Genomic DNA, 22,065 nt, shown 5'->3' with positions numbered 1-22,065 from the left:
AGTCGGAAGAGGTGTGATTTTAGTTTGCGGTGGAAGATGTACAGAATTTCTGCTGTCCTGATATCATTGGGGAGCTCATTCCACCATTTAGGAGCCAAGACAGCAAACAGGCTTCCCATGAAGTTCCCATGCTGATCATCAGAAATGTAGGATATTTTAATAAAGCACATAATTTATCTAATCATATATCTTATAGATTTTTCTCTCCTGGACACCGTTAGACCTGTCTGTTTCTATATCGCTGGAACAATACCTGAATGTATGGTATACATCAATAAACTATCTTCCCTCACACAAAAGGAACAATTTGCAAATGTATGTATAAAGACATTTTGTTTTGTTTTGCGAGTGCGAGAAATGACAAGGTGAGTGTGAGAATAAAGAATAGCTGAGGTCATCATATGCTGACATCCCTCCCCTGAAGTTTTGTGTTCCTCTCTCCACCCACAGTCTCCACCCATCACACCTCTTCCTGTCTGGAAAGAGAGAGACACAGTTTTATTAAAACCAGCCAGAGAACCTTAAGATGACTGTGAGCTATGTGGTCCTCTACTTTTTCTCTTTTGCTCGTGGCAGACCTAAAACATTAAGGATAGACCTGTTTACAAAGGTAATCCTGCAACGCTGACGCTGTCGGGACTCTGTTTTGTTCCACTGTTGGTGTTGGGGTTGACAACTTGTTGGAGCAGGTTTTCTTTCTTGTCAGGTCAGTATGGTACCAATTGTTCTGTGTTAATGTTGGGCTGTGTTCGGTATGTAAGCTTATAAGAGGGGTATAGTATACCGGTACCTGCAATAAATAATTTCTGATACAGAAAAAATATTTTCTGGTTTCACATGACTTTGTTGAGAAGGTAAAATTCCTTTTTAATTACTGAGAGGGGGAGGGGACAACTGGAAAAAAAAAAAAACACAATGTTCTCAGCTTTTCTTTTTCAGTTTGCTTCATAAAAATGTTCAATTTATCCTGCAGGATTTTTCACATGATCAACACTGAATTTATCCTGGCTTCATTTGACACTCCCAACTAAGTTTCTTTTTACTGTACAAGATCACCTATAAGAAAAGACATGAGGTAAGAATGCAAAATTCCTTGTAGCATCCCGACAATTCTCCGTATGCTCAAAACTGCTGATTTTCTATGTTTTCTAAATCTATTAAAATACAAGAATAACAATATATGTATTTCCTACCATGTCTGTGGCTTTCAGCTTTTAGCCTCTAATTGAAGACACGTGGTTACATAATATATTCATTAATTTTTTTAATAAGAGGTCGACATCGTGGATTCTAGAAAATATTACTCAAACATGAATAACACACATTTACTGGGGACTATTTTCAGCTACAAATTTGGTACTCAAGTGAGTGTTTATAGCAGCTCATTGGTTGGTTTGACTAAAAAAAAAAACTCCATTGGCCAAGTTCATTGTAATAAAGTAACATGTCAGGGTGAGTTTTTACTCCTCCGCACTGGCGACAGACGTAACCAGAGGGATTATGTTTTTAGATGCATGTACTGCCTCATTCTCCTTGTAAATGCAATATCTTAGTAACGCATCGAGGGACTTTCTTCAAACGTGGCACAAATGTCCATTTGGACTCAAGAACGAAGTGATTAGATCTTGGTAGCGAAAGGTCAGAAGTCAGTGTGAATTTGCAAAACACATTTGTGGCCAAAACCCCAGAATTGATTCACTAATTATGACATAATTTCACATAAATGCCTAATGGTATAACATTATAAGTTAATAACATCTTGCATCTAAAAGTCAAAGGTCAAATAGCGCATCAAAATGATCTGCAAAAACAGTTTTCTGGCCATTACTCAACACTGTAACTCAGGATCAGAGGGAGAGATCGTTAAAATTTTACACAACACTGAAATGGTGATAATATTCTCAGAGGTCCACCTTGAAACTTTGGTGACTGTGGAAATCTTCTGTTCTATCAGATTGAAGATGTGTCTGAAGTATCTGCATTTTAGAATTTGTGGCATCTTTACAGCAGCATCTCTATTGAAAGCATTACTGTCATGGCTACAACTTAATGGTCTATCAGAACACCATTTTTTTGACCAAATTCCTTCAAATTCTTTATTACATATAATAAATGAGTCTGGACAGATACGGATGTCAACTCGTACTTGACTGGTTAGAAGAGGCAAACAACCCTGTGGCAATGATTCTAGCTGTGTTTTTATCATTTTTGGACAACAGTGGCACAGAAAAATAAGCTTTGGCTCCACAGTGAACACTTGTTATTTGTCTTTCCATTTGTTAATACTTTGAAAAATATAGACTGTCACCAGACTTATCTTCATTGTTTGGGTATATCTGGGATCTCATATGGTTTAATGTCACATTCATTTCTCACAGGGTGCAAACATTTTCAAGGGCGCAGATTCTACAGGAGTTTAATTTGCAATGCCAGGCACTGGCTGCCAACGACAACAGAGGCTTTAAACAGGAGTTTGAGGTGACTACTTTGTATAGAAATGCAACCTAGATTACATTTACGATTTGTAAAGTTTTTGTTAAAGTCTTTGGCTCTGTGCAGGAGCTGAACGAAGTTGGCAAAGACCTCCCCACCAGAGCGGGGGACTTGGAGCTCAACAGAGAAAAGAACAGATACCCCTACATTTTACCATGTAAGTGCAAAACTCCTCATACTGGAACTGATTACAGCAGGTATGTGCAGCAATGTTTTAAAACTTTTATTTGTCTGCTTCACACATCTGGTTGTAGATGATCACTGTCGGGTGAGGCTGTCGACTCACAGCTCTTATTCACACTCCGACTACATCAATGCCAATTTTGTGCCTGTAAGTTCTCATTCACTTCCTCAACCTAATTCATTTAGTCGGGCATCCTTATTATTCAGGCACCCTGTCTGTCTGTCTGTCTGTCTGTCTGTCTCTACATCTGTCTGCATCTGTTATTGTGATTGCATTCAGGGTGGAGGATCAGAGAGAGACTTCATCTGCACTCAGGGTCCTCTGCCCAACACCACGGCCGATTTCTGGAGGATGGTGTGGGAGCAAAACGTCAGAATACTTGTCATGGTGACAGCCCTGAGACACAAGGACATAGTGAGAGACACATTCCATCTGTGTGTGTGTTTGTGCGTCAGTCTGTATGCAGATTTGTGTGTGGCCTTTTTATACATGCGGGTGTATATGTACCAGAGCTGGTTGTTAATGCAAGGTTGACAGACAGAAAAGGAAGTTTCCCATGAAATATTTAACTTCTGTAAAACTACAACTCTTTTTATATTATTTCCATTTACCGGTAGATGAAATAAACAAATAAGATGTAACTATTAATTTAATTCACATAAACATAATGTATTGCTGACTGTAATATTTGCACAGGTATACAGATATGAAAGTGGTACCCATTATCTCACATGACTGTAAGCAACAAAGTGAATAAGTGTATTTCCCAAAATGTCTACCTTTCCCTTTATTATACAGTGTCAAAAGAAAATAAGTGTGTTCCTTGTGTTTGTCTGTACTTGTGGCTTAGACGATGATCAGATCATATTTTATTAGTTAATGCAGAAACCCACACAGGGTTCCCATGCTTTTTCTTTTTATTGTTTGTACAGTAATATGAGGGCATCTCCCTCTGATCCTGTGTGTGTGCAGGTGCTGTGTGATAAATACTGGCCTCTGGACCCAGGGACAGTTTATTATGGATTGATGCAAGTGACAACAGTGTCCCGCAAACAAGGGCCCAATTATTTTGTCACCACCATCCACCTCCGACAGGTGAGTGCAAGACACATTCATCTCAGACTTTGGTGCCTTTGAAGTGCCGCTGTTGACTTCTGTGTGCACTGACCGGACCTGAAATCAATCAAAGAAGTAGCTCCTTGTGGGTGTGTCAAAGGAAAGTGTTTGTGTTTCAGAGAGACTGCCCGACAGACAGGATAATCACACACTACTACTACCCTTCCTGGCCAGACCGGGGCATCCCAAAAGACTCATCCTCTCTCTGTGCCTTCACTGAGCATGTGCGGCAACATTTAGAAGGCATCCCTTGTCTGGGGCCAGCTGTGGTGCACTGCAGGTGTGACCTCTGACTTTAAGTCCATCTCTCCTCTCCTTCAAGAAACACATTGTGTTAACAACTTGTCTCTGTCAGCATTATTTCTGCAGTTTTCAGAGGTCCATCAATAAGTACATGAGACGGTGTTTAAAGCCAATGCTTCTTTTTTTTTTTATAATTCAGTGCAGGTGTTGGCCGGTCAGGGACATTTGTGACATTGTTGTGGCTGATGCAGCTGTGTGTCAGGGGGATCCGACCTGATATCCGGGCCGCTGTGGAGGACCTGCGGGTGCATCGGATGTGGATGGTCCAGTCTCTGGTCAGTTCATAATAACACTCACCTGTAAGAGTAAAAGATAGTTTACAAAAATAAAAGGAGCAATAAAACAGTAAAGAAAAATGTCTTCATACAGAATAGCACCATTTAGAGTGTTACATTAATCATATTATTTTGATACATCATAACAGTACTTCATATTTTATAAACCAGCATGTTTTCTTTTAAAAAATCACAAGCGTGCAGACTCTAAATATCAAAAGTACCCATAAATGCAGGGAAATTGTCCTGTCCTACATTATTACATATTATGTTATCACATTATTATTCATAATTCAACGTGTAAGCAGCATATTTGTTTTAGCTGGTTGAAGTAGAGATACTGTTTGGTTTAAAGGAATGGTTTAACATTTTGGGGAAACGGTCTAATTGCCGTTTTGTTCACAGTTAAGTGGACAAGAGTGATACTGCTCTCATGTAAGCTAAGGCAGCCTATTATCTTAGCTTAGCATAACAAAAAATGAGTGTAGGTAGGAACAGCTGGCTTAAAGCTGCAGTTAACTAAATTTAGCTTAGCATAAAAAGTGAGCACAGGTGGAATGAGGCTGTCAACTTATCTATAGCATAAAATAAAGCAAGCAAAATATGGCATCTGTAGCATAAAATAAACACAATAGTCATGTTAAACACAACATATTCCACCTAAGACTGTAGTATTATAAGTTTTTAAATGCAAACCTATAAATCACTCGTATGCTCTCATGCTTACTATAAATCTGCCACCTCCATGCTCATAAACACTGTTCACTACTAGTTCATAACAAATAAATGACCAGGCATCCTCATTACCAGCTCATTCCTTTGTTTGTACTCAGGAGCAGTACGTGTTTGTTCATCATTGTCTGCTACACTGGCTCAGTGGAGGAACCTCTGCATGGTGAGAATACAGAAATAAGCCCCCAGCAGAGTACCATTAGTCACCGTAACAAATGGCGACATTTTAATTAGGTGTCTTCTCTTTTCCAGCAGCCCACAGATCCAGGGAGCCAGTGTGAGTGCTAACCACCACTTTCAGGATCGATCCCAGAGCTCCTCAGGACGGGGAGAGCGAGCAGGGAGGAGGAGACATCACCGCCATAGACAAAAACCTCCAGCAGACCAACCACAGAACACACTGCAGCAGATTTTACACCCTGGGAACCTGCTGAGGAGGCTACTGCCCTCCTCGTTCCAGTTGAATCCAGCCTCACACACTTCTTGAACTGACATACTGCAAGATGTTTGTGTGTAAAGACACAGGACATTTAAATGTTCTCGCAGTAGCTCGGGCGAAAGGATAAAGACTGCAGAAATAATGCTGCGTGTACCGTGTGAGGACAGGCCCTGCAGGTGGAAAACTGACCCGGCAAAATGCAGGAAGAATGTTTCCTGCCATATCAGGTCAAACCTGTTCTTCGACTATTACTTAACACGAGATACATGAGAAACATTAGAGTCTGCTACCTGTGTGTGCAGTGAAATACTGGTAACTCATGTTAACCCCATGATGTCTTCTGTGCAGCTGGGCAGTTCACATTGTTATTTTTTTTTTTTAATGTTTGTTTACCTCCACTATTGATAAAGTGCCATTGTGAGATGACTTTTATTAAGGTTTTTTTTTTTGAAAAAAAAAATCATTGTGCATCAACTTATATCACACAATGCAGGCTATCAGTAATTCAGGATGCATGGGCAGAATTGATACGGGACTTTGCTAGAAAGGCAGACGCATGGTATAGTGACTGTACAAAAAAGGTCATGTTTCAAAAACACACAGGCATTGCCATTCTCCTTAAATGACTGACCCATTACAGTACATGAAGGAGCTATGAATATTATACAGTATAGAACATTAAGTGCTAAGTCACTTTTTTTTTTTTTTTTTTAAAGAGTCTTTCATGTCATGTTATAGACATGTATGATACAAGAGATGCCTCTTCAGGTTAGGTTCGGGGTTGGTGATGTACCGAGGAAAGAAGATCCAGCAACAGTCGGCATCCCCTCGTCATCCTTCTGCCACGTACTCTCCGAAGCGTAGCAAGTGCTAGTAGCTGCGGGTCGGGTGTTGATTGCCAACAAGTTCACAGCAGATTGAAAGTCCTCATGCGAGTCGATGCTGCTGAGCTCGTCCAACAGGGGGTGCTACGGCCCAAAGCAGCATTCAACAACAAGGCCGGTCCTCCCCAGAGTTCAGTGTGTCCGCATGAGAACTCAGCTCGGAGGCAGACAAGAGTGAAATACAAAGAAAGAGAATCCACAAACGTTGGGAATGAGCTTTTAGCTAACGTTTGGCTACTTAATGCAGTTTTAATACCACTGGAGGTATTCACTGTGAGACCGAACAGTGACCAAGGCAGATGAAGGACAGACAGAGCAACGCAGAGGGATGTCTAAGAAAAGCAGCGTAGCACAGGCCAAACCCTGTGAAAATATATCTGAAATATTTTACAGACTGAAACAAAACAGGAAAGAAAATTGTTCCAGACTATCGGTAAAGAGAACCAACAGTTAAAATACCATTTAAATTAGAGTCCAGGTTCAATAAAAAGATTAGACACTACATCATTTGGCCAAAAAAAAAAAAAAAAAAAAAAGAACAAAAAAAGTGACTGCCTCAATGAGACAAAACATTATGTGTACTGGCTGTATGTGTATATACAATCCATGTGAGATATGCTGACACGTGATGAAAATAAACATATACATGCCACCCTTTAAGACCACAAGAGGGTGTGAGAGAATAAAAAAAACTACTCGTAATGAGCAATCGAAGGCTGGGTGAAGAAAAGGAGGAAAGTCCAGTTCTTTTTTTCTTTTTTAAATTCTCTTCCAGTCCAACTAGTGCACGCTCTCTGACATGTTAATGGCTTCCTGGATTTCGCGTATGACGAGGATGCGGGTGAGCATCTGCTCCAGCTGTTCTTTTGGGATTGGCTGAGTTGAGTACCAGATGGGGCTGTTTGGAGCCACCACGGGCTCAGGAGTCAGGTAGAAGGTGTCATTGCGGCCTTTAGCGCTCTGCGGACTGACGAGAAAACACAGTATGGGGATATCATTAATTAGATGTCAAAGTTTAGTTTTTAGACTGCCTAAAGCACATATTTATGAATTGCTATTTGTGGGAACAGAGGGAGGGGTGAAGGGAAGGCTTGCTTTTTATATCAAATTTCTACCTTCTTTTTTTTTTTTTTATAACAGCAGATTAAGTTATTACAGATACAATTGGGTCTTATTAGTTTAGAGTGGGCCGTTACTACCTTAACATATACTCAATTGTCTGTTTATTAAGTACAAAAAACTAACATAACAATTGTGCAATACTGATTAATTTGTGTTCATATTTTTTAGAGAGCCGTTTGTCATCTTGGGAGGAGCAGCTTGTCGTGCTTTTGTGGTATAAATTTATAGAGGTTTTTCAATGAATTTGTCGACCTAATTGATAGCAATGAGGATAGGCTGAACAACACCTCTTGGTACGAGTCAATAGAGTTTTTAACCACCACCACAAAAGCATAAATACTTTCACCAAAAAAGTAAACATTATTGCCTTAATGAATGTTGTATCTACAGCAGGATTGTTGTATTAGTTTTAGCAAGGTGAACCTGATAAACTGGTTTTTGGTTCCATAAATATTAATATTTAAGGTGTCTTTTAAATGAAAGAACTGGTGGCCAAAACTGATATAGGATTACAAAAATAACTTGGGGTTTGGTTGCGTTTACTCCAAATTTATGAACAATCTGCTCGATGGTATTTTTCCTCCATTTTAACAGATTGTGATTGACACTGACATTTATTGAAAACAGTGAACGCCGAACAAGTTAGTAGCTTTAATCCGATGTAATGTTGAAAGGAGGAAAGCTGAAAATGATTCACCTTTTTGGAGATGAGGGCAAAGGAAGAGTTTTTACCAGTTGCCTAGCAACAGTGTACTCACACATTTAAGCACTTCAACACAGTGCAATGTGTGATCCACGTCCCACGTCAATAACAACACGTTATTTAGAAGGTAGCGGCACCTCTGTTCACTCCAACCTTGTTCAGGGTCAAAAGCACCACACGGTAATTCAAACTGCCATTCTTACCGTTTACTGTTTTTGCACATTTCAATATTGGATGTATGTTTCAGTCATGTTTCCATGGGCATCCAAAATTATAATACAAAATATTTTCACTTCCTAGTTTATTTCACCGATATCTCATAGGACCCTTCACAAAGGTTCATATTTACCATTTGAAGAGGTAGAAATCATAGAGTTTGATGGGGCATCGCAGCGGGTTTTCTGGGTCTTCCAGCTGTTCTGAGTACATGTCGTCAGTCACTGAACCAAAAGAGCATCCAAACGGTAATTGTTAGTTCAGTCTTAAAATGGTGTGTCCACTCGGACATCACAGCACAAATGAGATCCATGCACGCGTTTACCTTTCTGTCCTATGAACCTCTCAGTGGACTTTAGGTATCGAATGCTGGTGCTCTTGTCTTTGGGGTTGTTGGGACTCTTTCTCGTGTGTCTCAGCACCTTCGAAAAGGCCACTTTTAGATGCTGATCCACCGTTTTCAGGTGGAAATACCTGCAAAAAGATGGATTATCACTGATGTCAGCAGTCATGAAGAAAAACTGTACTTCATCAAATTGTATTTTGTATAACTGTAGGTTTGGGATTTTTTTTTTTGCGCTCTACATTCGTTCTTGTTTATCATGGGTGTGATTTTTTTCAAACCAATTAACAGTAAGGATAAATCGTAAACAAATATGATACATTAAATGACTCCAGTAAGCGCCGTGAAACTCACTTTGTGTTGAAGAACATTAGAGTTGTGAGCAGTGTTGAGGGAGAATGAGCTCCCAGCTGTTTACATTCCCACAGCATCTCCTCCGTCACATGACTGGGGATGACGTAACCTGGGAGGGGAAACAGCAGATTATGAAGACTTGGATGATCAATATTTTTATTTTATTTTTCATTACACAGGAATGCCACATATCTGAAGTTGTGTTTGTCAAAACTTTGTTTTAACATTTAGATTTCATTCCGAGATGCTGTCCGAACCCGGTCCAACTTTTTACACCCAAAAAACGGGAAGACTGACAATTAGTTCCAAACAGATTTCACAAGAAACGCCACTGGACAACATACAAACAGAAACCAATACAGGCAAAATGTTCTTAAGGCAGAACAACTTAAATAACTTCAGTTATTCTAATATGGGCTTATTTTGGGTTTCGCAATGCAGTTGTCGTTTCGGGAAAATATAAGATTGGATGAAGATCGAGTCAGAAACTCGCCGACATTCCTGAAGTTATTATTTTCATTCTTGCAACCTGTATCTGAGATAAATTTAGCAGATAAAACATTTGGTCTATTTTAGAAGAGTTTGATAAACTATTTATGTTCTCACCTAACGGATGAATAGATGGTCTCCAAAGCTCCAGGATCTGGTGCAGACTATGAGCGAAGCGAGTGTAGTACTGATCTGAGAAAACGTCGTCCACGCGACCGTTATCAAACAGATACTGCAGACACGTAGGTGGAAAAGGAAAGATACGGTCCATCAGTGTTGCCACATCACAAACAAGGAGTGAGAGAGATTTCATGAATGCTGCAAGGACATTGTGTATTTGTATGTATGGTGGACTTACTTTTTGTAAGCAAAGAAACACATAGTAAAGAACATCAGCCTCATAAACCTCCCCTTCCAGCCCCCGGGCCTCTGTTGTCATCCAAGAGAGACCCATGCAGAGCTCAGCAACTGCACATGACACCAAGTCCTCCTGGAAACGCAGTGCCTGGCGTCCTAAAAAACACACACACACACACACACACACACACACACACACACACACACACACACACACACACACACACACACACACACACACACACGTAATTAGTTGGAATGGCAATGCACGCGTTTATGCTGGTGTCACTGGTTTATAAGCATTGGGTAAGCACACTTACGGCCAATTGGGGCCAATTTAGTTTTATCTGATTTGTCCAATTCTACGTTTTTCCGCTGAGCCCAAACCCGCCACACATCCAGCCCCTCCTCTGGCTTCAGAGTGGCCGGCAGCAGGAGCTCCTGCACCTGCACTTGCTGCTGGCCTTGACCATCTACCTCTGTTACCACTGTCTGACCCTGCGCAGACATAGACATACAAACGGTTACCTCAGCCAGTGTTAAAATACACATGTACATGTTTATCTTGTCAAGATGAAAATCCAACATAGGTGAACACCTGTGTTATCACCTGTAGCTGCTGTCCGTCCTGTCCCGACAGCCCCTGTGTGTGCAGCACCTGCTGCTGTGGGTCCCAGATAAGCGACTGTGTGGCATTGGAGTAGCCCTGTACAGCCACTGGGATGTGAATGTTGCCATTCATGAGCTGGGCAGGGAACAGTGTGTTTGCAGCCAGTGTGTGCACCACTTCTTCCTGGCTCCCCATTACTCCAGAGCTTGTAATGCTGGAAACAGCCTGCGCAGTCTGACTTTGACTGGATGGGCTTTTCAGCTTGTCATTTTCAACAGTAACTTGTGTTGGCATTGTGGTCATTGTTGTAGTGTTTGCCCCAGTGACCTGCACGGTTCCATAAGCCTCCTGGGGGATGGCGATATGTGTGACCTGCTCACGGCCTCCAGACCCAGCAGGTGCAGAATACACAGGGATGGTCCAGGTCTCTCCCGTGGGACTGGTGATAGTGCCTGTTGCACTGTAAAGGTGGGAACTGTCCACAGTTAGGAGGTCCGGCCGCAGAGACACATAACTTTGCTGCTGGCCCTGTCCTTGAGGGATAGCCAGGACTGTGGCAACCTGCTGGCCAGGCAGAGCATAGGACACAGTGATGGGCATGTCCACCTTGCGCTTCTTGGCTGGCTGGAGGACACCTGCTCCCTGGGATGTGGCAACTGTGGTTCCCATTAGTCTCCTCTCTACACCGTCGTGCTGGTGGGTGGGAGAGAGGGCCCCCACCGTCTGTATTTGGATCTGTTGTCCTCCTGCGACGGCTGCCACTAACTGAGCTTGCAGCTAAAACACATTGGATGAAGATGATAACAGTCAATTAAACTCGGCGATTAATGACAAAACGTGCAAATGATGTTGAGTTGTTTGTATGCTTACCTGTTGATGCTGCTCCTCTGTCAGTTCCCCAGGCTGAATCAGCTGTGCAGTGGTCACACCTTGTAGCTGTTGATGGGAGCCAGAGGGGACTTGGAGAACCTGACCCAGCATCTGACCTTGATGCTGACCCTGGATCTGCACCTGAGAATAAAAAAATTATAGGCCAACCTTTAATTATTACATAGAGCAGGATTCGTTGATGCACTCAATATAAATATGCAATAGAGGTACAGACCTGCACTATCTGTTGCTCTGTATTCTGTTGTATGGTCTGCTGCTGAGACGTGGACTCCTGTATCTGTTGCTGCTGTGGGTGGACCTGCACCTGAACCTGCATCAGAGGACATTGCCTGTCAGAGAGCTTCATTTTTAAGGACTCTTTCTTGAACACGCTGCTTTATGATCATTCGGTATGCGTCTTTACCGGACAGGCCAGTTCCAACAATGACCCCGCCACCTCTGTGCTGTCTGTGTAGATGCAGTTAGCCTCTTGTTGGTAGACCATGGTGGTGGTGGTGGTCGTAGTATCTCCACTTTGCTGGGTGAACTCCTGCAGGGCATCTGGACCTTTGCTGGCCAAGGACTCCAGGAACTCCTTCATGCGATGCTGCGGGATGCTCCGAGCTTTCTGACGCACCAGCTCCTCATAGGAGCCTGTACCATCCAGGGAGTTATTCATTACCGCTGACAGGGCTCTCTTTTAAAAAGGTGGAACCTATTACAGAAGTTATTTATTTTATTTACCATCGAGTATAATGAATACAAGGATCATGCATTTGTGACAGCATTAACAAGGCATGGCAACGAATCAAATCTCAGTAACCCAGTCGACACTTCTAAACGCCGATGACCTCGACGAAATGAAATGAGACAAAAGCAACAAAATCGCTTCGCTGACATCAGTTTAAAGTCGTCTTTACAGACAGACCCGCAGCTGGGTGTCCAGCGGCGACGCGGACGGATGGTAAATACGAAAGGGTTAATTCTGGCTGAGTGTAAACGAGCTGGGACAAAAGCGCGGTCACTTTCCAAATCCGATGCGGTATTCAAAGCAGCGGCGGAAACAGCTGCATCACGAAAAAAAAAAAAACACACACACAAAAAAACGCGCCGGCTTTAAGCGACATTTAAGTTATTACCACGTGTCCGGAGCAATAAACTCCCAAACTACCAATCGAACAGCTGATTACACAACGAGCTAGGTTAGCCAGGTCCACGGCTAACTAGCCGCGTGTTGTTTGCAAATTAAGACCCTAAAAAAAAAAACCGACAACTGTGTTTGGAAATAAAAGAGATTCAAGCCGTAAAAAAAATGAAAAAAAAAAAATGAAAAAAAGTTCGCTTCGTAATAGAGGGTGTCTGTACAGACAACGGCGGAAGCTGGGCTGACTCTCTCGTGTCGGTTATCGTTGCACAGATTACATTACTCTTGTTTTCTCCACAGCTAGCAGGCTAACGTTAGCAGGCGCGTTAGCTACCTGTCTTCCTCAGCCGGGCCGAGGGGGGTTAAAGCGCTGCTTCTCTGCCCTCGAAACGGCGCTCCTCTTCCGACGAGCAGGGGAAACTGGTGTTTTTCTGTGGCTGTTTTACTCTTTATTTTTTATTTTATTTTTTTTAGGTTTTCGTTAGCTGTGGTTTTTCCCTTTTCTCCAGACTACTCATATTTCGCTGGGCGCCATCTTACGACAGTCCACTCAGACCAATAGGCGAGCGATTTGTAACTCTGTCGTGTTATCGCGGGATTTCCACCACGTGATCTCGCGAGAACTTGACGCTTGGAAGGTACTCCGTTAAAGGCGACACACGCGGAGCGGAGTAGCCGGGAAGATGCGCTAGATGTGAGTCCACCTTAAAACGCAGTTATGCCAAGACAGACGCTCCGAGTGGTTCACTGGCTTCTGAATCTTTTAAGGTGGTCCCCGAGAGATGCGCTGAATATTTGGGTGGTGCTCAGGAGGCTGCGGGCAGTTGAGGGTTAATTCCCACGCACTACAGTTCAGCGTGGTCTGCAGCTCCCACTCTTGACTTCTGTCATGGACTAAAGATGTACTTGAGTATTTATTTGACCTTTCTATCGAATACCGGGAAAAGTGGAGGACGCTTTGTAACTTTTTCAGATTAATATATACAAGATCAAAACTACTGTGCAGCCTAAAAACAGTCGTACTGCTCCTGTATGGTATGCCATCCTCTTTGACCCAATCGATCCCTTCTGTCAGTGATTAGGTTGCTTTACATAGCTGTTAGATCAGCCAACCAATTTAAAGTCTCTCCCCTTCTGTTTCTGAGTCATGGCTTGATTAATGGACAGAAAAGTGCCTTTGCAGAACATTTTGATGTTACAGTGAAGTTTACTTTTTGGATATAAAATGGCATTTCATTCTATCCTTATAAATAAATTCCCTCAAGAAATTCCTGAGATCTTGCTTTCACAAAAAGGCATTAAAACTAAAATGGAAAAAAAACGGGGGAAAAAAAAAAACACAAAGGAAAATCCTTGATATTTATATGGATATTAAAACACATGCATGTCTCTACTTCATGCCATTAATACTGACAAATAGTTTTATTTAATGGTATTATTTATTCTTTCCTCCTGTCAAAAGGACCCATCTGAATTTTTTTTTAAAACACATGGTGGTTTAGCAGTGTCCCACCGCCTTTGTCAGAAAGTCCTGTGAGGCATTTGAGAGCATCTCCTCTGTGTAACACCAGCTTAGAGTCAATATCAAATTTACACCAGATCTTTGTTGAACAACGATCAAAGTTGCATACATTCAACAAAGAAGAGAAAACGTTGTCAGTGAATACCACTGTGGCATGTTAGAAAAAACCCTAGAGCACTCTTAACACTGACTGGCCAAGCAAAGAGATTAGAGTCAGAGTGGTACTGCAGTGAATAATTTAGCCACAGTACTCTGGTGTAGAAACCACAACCAACAACCAGGAAAATAATGACATTTTCCAGTTTCCTTGAGATCAATCCATGCAAATATTCCAGTATCTGATATGACTTAATCTCAGCCTGAGCAGTCTGTGTCCTGGCTGGGGTTACACAGTGAGCGATGCAAACAATGTGGACATGTATCCGTGGGCTCATGGGAAGCAGGAAGTGCAGATTTGATCTTGAGAGTCAATCAGATCTTCCCAGGATCTTCTTTGAGGGTGACTGTCCTGTTGAAGATAAGCTGCAGAGAGAAAAAAAAGATGAGAGTTTGTGCTCATATTACGTAAATATTTTTTAATCCAGATCGAGAGTCAATGTAACAAATATTTACTCAAACCAGAAGCTTCCATTTGTAGTATAAAACTGTGTTTAATTGTCTTACTGTACCTTGTCTGCGGTGCTGTCAGGATCCAGGGAGAAATATCCAACTCTCTCAAACTGGAATTTGTCAAAAACTTTTGCTCCCTTGACTGAGGTATCCACTAAGGCACTGCTGATCACCTGCATGGAATTCTAAATAAAACCACAAGACATAAATTAAACAATCAGTATTCCCATTGACACATCTCAGCCTTCTGTAACAAGAACTCAGAGACTCACGGGGTTGATGTCACTCAGGAAGCCGTTGGGCACTTCAGATGGATCCTCTGGATGTTTGTGCAAGAAGCTACACAGACGGTGAGATGTTTCGGTTGAGTTAGTTCTCTTTACGGAGCGTTAGTTGTAAACAACAGTGATTGTTTGTAACTTACAGTCTTTCATAGAGTCGCACTTCACACGTCAGTGGCTGGCTGAGCCAGTGGATGAAGGCCTTTGGTTTCTCTGCAGTCTCAGAGCTACAGCAGGTCACCTCCAGTTCCACTACTTTACCCTGAGAGTCCTGAGAGACAGCGAAAGAAATCAGGACGTGTTTATGGACATGAACCAGATGGCATGAAAAACAGTGTTTTACTTGGAAAATACATGGAATTAGAGACATGCACAGAGGGAAGCAAACACCACTAAGAATTTAAATGACCATGATCAGCTGTTTCGTTAACATTTATTGTAAAAAGGTTCAGTAAAATTATTATAGATAACTTACAGTCAAAGTCTTTCGCTTCCATAATTTGAGATATATCCAAACAGAATTATTACTGTCAGATTATATTAGATTGTTTGAATGTAAATCAGGTTGTGACGACACTTGGACAGAGCTGTAGAGGACTGTTAGTCTTCAGCCTTCATCCATGTTGTTCAATTAGGAGGCAGAAATATTAATAAATCAGATATCAATTGGTATTGCCTACCAAGAGTACAATAAAACGTGGGAAAAAACTGATGATGCGTACATCAAAATATCTTGTTGCACTTCTGGGACTCCGTTTACCCATTTTTTATTTTCCATATCACAACGCTGCACAACCGATTCCACCTGGGCTTTTTCAGGATAAGAAGGTTTTGGTTCTCGACCCAAATCCATTTGATTGGATAAATATATACGTAGAGGCCCATGAGTCACATTGAGTCCTCAAAAATGTCATAATGTTTTACAGAAGGAGAAAGAAAGACAACAAGAGATGACTGAATAATTAACACTACGAAACAGGGTTAGAGTTTGGAAAATGTATTTTCTTTTTCACTGTGTCTTTAGGAGCTACTGAGTAAGAAAACTTTGATTCTTACCTTGATGACCTTCTGGACAGAGATGACATACCCAGCATGCCTCAGGCCCACAGACTGCTCTGGGGTCAGACGCTTGTAGCCCTTCTCCATCACCTGTAAGAGGAGAGAGACCACAATTATCTTCTGTCCACAGTTCAAAAATGAGACAAAGAAAGACTGCTTTGTTTACTCCGAGGGTTTTTCAGTCTGACCTCTCTGAAGTCGCTCTGTTCAATGAAGACCGTGCGTGTAAATGGAACCGTGTGGCTGCCTTTGGTCTCGTTGGCAGGGAAGTCTGGTACCCGTACGTCTGACTGGGAGAGAAGAAGACGACAGTGGGATAATGCAGCAGGTCCTCAGGTTGAATATAATGTAAAAGACAGCGTTTGTTACGTGTGTTTAAGAAATGCACAAACCTTGAAGTTCTCGGGGAGGTTAGTGATGGTGACTTTGAGCGGCTCCAGCACGGCCATGGCTCGAGGCGCTGTGTCATTCAGCACGTCCCTCACACATGACTCCAGGAGGTGGGGCTCTGTTGTTGTCTGGGAGACTGTGACTCCCACCTGAACGAGAGGTAACGTATTATTACCCAACAGCACCATGCTTTCATATTTGATTACTTGTTGTTCTGTTTAACCGGCCATCGCTCGATCCACTCCTCGTACCCGTGCACAAAAGTTGTTGATTGCATTTGGCGGGAAACCTCTTCTCCTGAGTGCCGTCAAGGTGAAGAGTCTGGGATCATCCCAGTCTCTGCAATTACAAAAGATACATTATAACAGTTAAGTCACAGTCTGCAATATTAACAAGAAACCACAAGCACTTCTGGAGGAGAATGTGATGGAAAAAAAGATTTGTCTCTTCCTCTTGTTTGCATTGTGGCTCCGGAAAGTCTCTCTTCAAGCAGGCTCTGAAAAGTCTCTTTTGTTTTCGCTCTTATTTGCAAGTGATTCCTTTTTGTTTTACTTTCTGCATCTAATTGACGACTCCCCTGTGTCCTTGTCTTGTGACCTACAACCAACTCAGTATTACCATACGAAAGCAGATACAAAGGGAATGGGGGTGACTGTCAACTGTTTGTCACACTGTATAAAAGCGGAGGACATCTGGGAGCACTGCTGGGGGGAGCATTGCTGGACACCTCTCTTTGAGGGTGGCATGTATTTGCTCCTTCTTGCAAGAATAAATGTCCGATGTGTTTGATTTTGAACCAAGCCTCTGAGTAATTTTTCCAACAGAATGTGAGGAGAATATATAGTTTGAATTCACTCATGATGGTTGACTTATCCATCTGCAGCAAGAGATTTGTGTTGATCGCCTTTAATATGTTTGATAGCTGAATTCATGCAGCAGTTAAAATGAGGGTTTTTTTGTCATTCAGTTATTTTTACATGTTACTCGCAGCTTTATCCTGACATTACTGGACATTTACAAGAAGTGGTCCTTCTTTGCTTATCCAATTTTTAGCATATAGTGTAGCCATATAGAAAATTTAAAAAAGTAATATAAATAGTAAAAAAACAAAAAAAACGATCAGACTGGAAACAAATAACAAAAAGAAACATCCTTTTACCTGACAACACCGTTCTCTACCAGTTTGATGATTTTCCTCTTGGACACGACAGTGTAGGTGAGGTTCAAGCGCCCATATTCCCACTGAACAGGACAGTACACATCCAGAGCATTACACAGCCAATAATAGGATGAACGCCTGTGAGACAATCACAAAGAAAAAACAATGACATCAAGCCTGCAGGCCTCTGAAGCTGAGCTAATTCATATCAAAGAATGCATGTGTACCTGGCCTGAAACTCTTTGGTACACAGTGAATGTGTAATATCTTCCATGGAGTCACACAGACAATGGGTGTAGTCATAGGTGGGGTAGATGCACCTGCAGAGAAAGACAAGTGAAGCAAGTGTAAGTAAAATATTGAAATGAAAGTATCAGAAAAATAACACAGGTCAGGTTTTCATACCATTCATCTCCTGTCCGATGGTGTGACGTAAATTTGATTCGGTACGCCACAGGGTCCATCTTCCCATCCTCCATGACCATCTTCATCCTGAGTGTGGCCTCCCCCTCAGCCAACAGGCCCTTTTTCATCCTCTCAAACAACACCAGTGACTCTTCAACGGGTCGGTCTCTCCACATCGATGGAGGCACGTTGTGGCCCTTCAGCTCTTCACCCTTCTGATGGCACACGTACGCATGACCCCTGGAGGCAGACAGAGAATTAAACATGATCTGTCCACACATTTACCAACACGTACATGCGCTTCACATCCGACCTTCACCTGCGAATAAGATCCACAGCGAGGTCGTAGAGTTTCTGAAAGTTGTCGGAAGCGTGTGTGACAGCGTAAGGTTTGTAGCCTGTGTAATACAGAGACTATGATCAGAAACCAGCCTTGTGAATGTAGAGGGAGCCTGAAAGCATCAGATCAGACAAGTATCGATTAAACTCACCCAGCCACTCCACCATATCCTTGATGGCGGTGAAGTACTTTTCCTCCTCCTTCTCAGGATTTGTGTCGTCATACCTCAAGAAACAAATCCCGTTGTTTGCCTACAGGAAGGGACCCGGTTTAGAGAAAGCAGCTGCACAAGAGCGGCTTATACCGCCGTAAAAGAGGACAAACTGATTCCTACCTTAGCATAACCAAAATTGAAGTTGATAGCCTTGGCATGTCCGATGTGAAGGATACCGTTGGGTTCAGGAGGAAAACGGCTGCGGATCTAAAGACGTTCAGACACAGATAAATCAGTACAGGTGATTGTTTTCTAAGTAGCACATTTCCTTTCCAAAAGTTAGGGTGACTCATATAAACGTTGTACCTGTCCACCAGTGATTTCCAGATGTTTCTTAATCAAGTTCATGGTGTTCGATGTGAGCACGTAGCCCTCAGTTTTGTAATTCTCTCCTGCATGATGGGAGGCGAAGACGAAAAGTCAACACACATGACCTGCAACACTGAAGTGATCGAGACATCACCCGGAGCTTTATTAAAGAACGCTAAACTCCTAAACATAACGTACATTAAACAGACTTTACCCTGCCAGCCCTCTAGTACTAAGTCTGTGTAACATCCGATTGAGCCCGTGTGTGAATAGAGCAGGTCATTGTCTTTAGAATTCAAAGTGAGCAAGTGTGCATGTTGATGACTCAGTTGGTTATGACCAAATTACTAGAAACAAAACAATGCAATTTCTGCAATGTACTTTTTGCGTCAAGTCCTGCTCTCTAAACCAAACAACATGAGAACTTTTACGACATAGACAATCTTTCATTGTGTAAAAGGGCAATTATAGACATAGTCCAGACCTTTTACTCAGAACATTGTCTGGGGTTCATATTATTCAGTTGCACAAAATATAATTTCCTCAAGTGTTTTTTCTCACCTGCTTTATGGAATTTCAGTGCCTCTCCTCTGAGCTGTTCCATTAGCGACTTTCCCTCTCCAGAAATCACATCACCTAAACAACGAATAAACGCAGTTATTGAAGAGAACACTTGAACAGTTAAGGCCTCAGGCCTGCTGTCCACTCTCCCTGCTGCTTACCATTAGCTGTCACCTCCACTTTCTTAACCTTCACGTCATTCTCTGTGGCTTTAGCTTTCTGTGGCTGCAAGATAATTAGAGATTAGCCACAGATCAAATTAAAGCATTGAGGGTGCAGCAATTTAAAGGAATAGTTAGACATTTTGGAAAATTTGTGCATTGCCTTTTTTACACTGTTAAATGAGATGATTGAAACTCAAACCAGTACAGTAAAACTGAAGCTTAAATGAAGACTGGAACTAAGGGGGAACAGCTAATTTGGCTTTGTCTAAAGGTTAAAAAAATATCACTTCTGAAGCTCATTAATGATCACATTACATTGTAAATCATTTCTTTAATCTGAACCAAAAGTGGGGTTTTACATGAGGGTATGTTTTGGACATTCTTTGCGTGTCACAGCAAAAAAGTGAATAGGTGTGGCTCCAGAAATGTTGAACTGTTCCTTTAAACTATATGAGCTGTCTTACCTTGAGTTTCTTCTCCAGGTCAGCTTCTGTTTTGGGACCTAAGAGGTGTAGAACCTTCAAGAGTTTAAATAAACCAGAGATTATTATGCTATGCCATGAGAACAACCTCAATCACAATGACAGACATACAGCTGCCGAGAACACTTCTCTGTTTCCAAACGTACCTGCATGTCCACCTCATTTTTGATCACCTTTCCATCAGCCCATTTTAGGGCTGCACGGGCTTCACCTGCAACACACACACAAGCATGGTTACACTTTCTGGTTGTCTATCATGCATTTATGGTTACAATATTGTCCGTGAGATCATACCCATTAGCAGTCCCATGTTGAAGCGGTACCGCTCCTTTACCAGCTGCTCTTTGTGCTTCTTGATCACGGACTCTACCTGCATGACATGCCACTGTCACCGAACACACCGCGGCCAGTAAAGCTTGTAAAACTGCACACTTTTGGTCAGTGTAAGATCATGCACTTACTGCGTCCTCAATCTGCTCCGGTGTTACGACTACGTCCACTCCACATGCTTCATCAAACTCCTTCTGGTTGATGGGGTCTTGAGGATGATTTTTCACAAAGTCCAAAGCAGCTGCAAAGAAATGGGGCTCAAGATATCAGGGAGCAGGCGGAAATAATTTGATCCAATCACTCATGTCAGCTCTAATTCATCCATAGAGTCCATATGTCAGGCAGGTGCTCAGTCCCTCTTGCTTACTCCAGCGGTCACGATGCCTTCAAACTCGCTGTGCCTCCCTGGTCTCAACATTTTGTATATTGTCTTTTGCAGATGTTTTGTTTAAGGAGTTTGTGTCAAGCTTTAATTTGATCCATACTATTACATGTTCAGAGCCACAGTGACCAGATTCAAATGCAGATCAGGTTGGAATCAATGATTTAAGCTTATGTCCTAAAAAAAATATGTCTATACATTTTTTTTAATAATTACACTGTTTTGGTAACTTGTCAATCAGGATGCAACATGTCTCAAAATATTTGAAATTACCTGCCAGCTGGAGCTCTGTACAGATTTTGCGCTGAGCTATTATGTCTGACAGAAATGCCAGGCGTTTGGTGTCTTTGAGGCGAGACGCCATGCTGTACAGCAATGTGCCCATGGCTTTGTCCACTCCTGATGCCCCATGGACACGCTTCGCCTGTTGAAACCAAAGAGGAAAGAGCAGAATTGTTTGTTTTCTCCTTCAAAAACTGTGTAATGGTCTGTGTTAAAGATAAGACAAACACAATCACTGCTTCTTATCTTGAACCTAAGAGGACATGGTGTAAACTCCCAAAGGAATGTGAAAATGAAAGTATACCAAAACTGCATTGCAGACTGAAGTCCAGATGAAAACATCACAATACGTAGAATAAATTAAAGCTAAAAGAACTATGCCACAACAAACATAAAAGTTATAAGAACTGTATGCTAAGGTAATGAAGTGCGTATGTATCCTAAAACCATATCTTGAATAACTTTAAAATGAGAAAAACAGACACGAGAAGTAAACTGCATAAGTCAATGACAGCCACATTTCACAGCTGTCCCTCCAGGCAGCTGAGTTTCTCCATATGCGTGAGGTCCTACCTGAGTAATTGCATCCTTCAGGGCAGAACTCAGGGCTTCATTTTTTTGCGTTTCTTTCGCTTTCTGCTCACTGAGCCCAACTGAAGTGAAAAGCGTCAACGTATCCGCCATTTGTCCACCTTATTCACCGGGTAAATCGGAGCCAGACAGACACGCCACCGCCACACACGACTTTTCGTCTCCGAGAAGGGACGACTTCCTGTACGCTACAGAAAAAGAAAGCGCAGAACAAAATATTAGCCAATAGGGCACCGCGAGCGCGGATGATTTTGACCAATGGCAAATGAGATAGCTGAAAGTTACCACCTACTTTAAAAAAAATGAACCAATCAGCAGCTGTGTTGATATCAGTAAGGGAGGCGGTTACCG

General features: G+C 42.1%; 3 protein-coding genes across 6 annotated transcripts; 1 reads left to right on the top strand and 2 right to left on the bottom strand.

The window, feature by feature from the left end:
• Positions 1–453: 453 nt before the first annotated feature.
• LOC138636246 (receptor-type tyrosine-protein phosphatase V-like) lies at positions 454–5,968 on the top strand. 2 transcript variants are annotated; one of them, XM_069724189.1, is made up of 11 exons: positions 454–706; positions 974–1,075; positions 2,379–2,478; positions 2,560–2,650; positions 2,748–2,824; positions 2,957–3,091; positions 3,650–3,772; positions 3,913–4,073; positions 4,236–4,371; positions 5,205–5,266; positions 5,359–5,968. In XM_069724189.1, the coding sequence occupies exons 2-11, from the start codon at positions 1,071–1,073 to the stop codon at positions 5,588–5,590; spliced, it is 1,122 nt and encodes a 373-aa protein (XP_069580290.1). In that variant the 5' UTR covers positions 454–706; positions 974–1,070; the 3' UTR covers positions 5,591–5,968. The 2 variants fall into 2 exon arrangements, with proteins under 2 accessions (XP_069580290.1, XP_069580281.1); XM_069724180.1 differs by having other exon boundaries at positions 457–706; positions 5,356–5,968.
• Positions 5,969–6,107: 139 nt separating this feature from the next.
• Positions 6,108–13,175, bottom strand: LOC138636231 (transcriptional regulator QRICH1-like). Of its 3 annotated transcripts, none has more exons than XM_069724148.1 (12): positions 12,969–13,175; positions 11,915–12,205; positions 11,726–11,821; positions 11,491–11,631; positions 10,609–11,397; positions 10,331–10,508; positions 10,012–10,166; positions 9,771–9,885; positions 9,165–9,273; positions 8,793–8,941; positions 8,601–8,691; positions 6,108–7,393 (listed from the first exon to the last, which is right to left on the bottom strand). In XM_069724148.1, exons 2-12 carry the CDS (start codon positions 12,167–12,169, stop codon positions 7,207–7,209), a joined length of 2,265 nt encoding a protein of 754 aa, XP_069580249.1. In that variant the 5' UTR covers positions 12,170–12,205; positions 12,969–13,175; the 3' UTR covers positions 6,108–7,206. The 3 variants fall into 3 exon arrangements, with proteins under 3 accessions (XP_069580249.1, XP_069580257.1, XP_069580267.1); XM_069724156.1 differs by having other exon boundaries at positions 10,621–11,397; XM_069724166.1 differs by having other exon boundaries at positions 11,915–12,144.
• Positions 13,176–14,054: 879 nt separating this feature from the next.
• On the bottom strand, positions 14,055–21,871 carry qars1 (glutaminyl-tRNA synthetase 1). The gene is made up of 23 exons (XM_069724137.1): positions 21,697–21,871; positions 21,115–21,265; positions 20,591–20,700; positions 20,424–20,499; positions 20,276–20,340; positions 20,112–20,165; positions 19,645–19,708; positions 19,484–19,558; positions 18,920–19,005; positions 18,734–18,820; positions 18,551–18,650; positions 18,379–18,457; positions 18,060–18,299; positions 17,882–17,974; positions 17,655–17,792; positions 16,747–16,834; positions 16,498–16,644; positions 16,294–16,395; positions 16,103–16,195; positions 15,190–15,317; positions 15,038–15,104; positions 14,825–14,950; positions 14,055–14,678 (listed from the first exon to the last, which is right to left on the bottom strand). The coding sequence occupies exons 1-23, from the start codon at positions 21,805–21,807 to the stop codon at positions 14,628–14,630; spliced, it is 2,331 nt and encodes a 776-aa protein (XP_069580238.1). The 5' UTR covers positions 21,808–21,871; the 3' UTR covers positions 14,055–14,627.
• Positions 21,872–22,065: the final 194 nt, after the last annotated feature.

The sequence above is a fragment of the Brachyistius frenatus genome, unplaced genomic scaffold, assembly GCF_029030835.1.
Source record: "Brachyistius frenatus isolate BFR_SWC_R1_liver_20210118 unplaced genomic scaffold, ASM2903083v1 Contig_6, whole genome shotgun sequence".
In the NCBI taxonomy this organism is placed as follows: Eukaryota; Metazoa; Chordata; class Actinopteri; family Embiotocidae; genus Brachyistius; species Brachyistius frenatus.
Note: the sequence above shows the minus strand (reverse complement) of the source record. Positions and strands in the feature narration are given on the sequence as shown.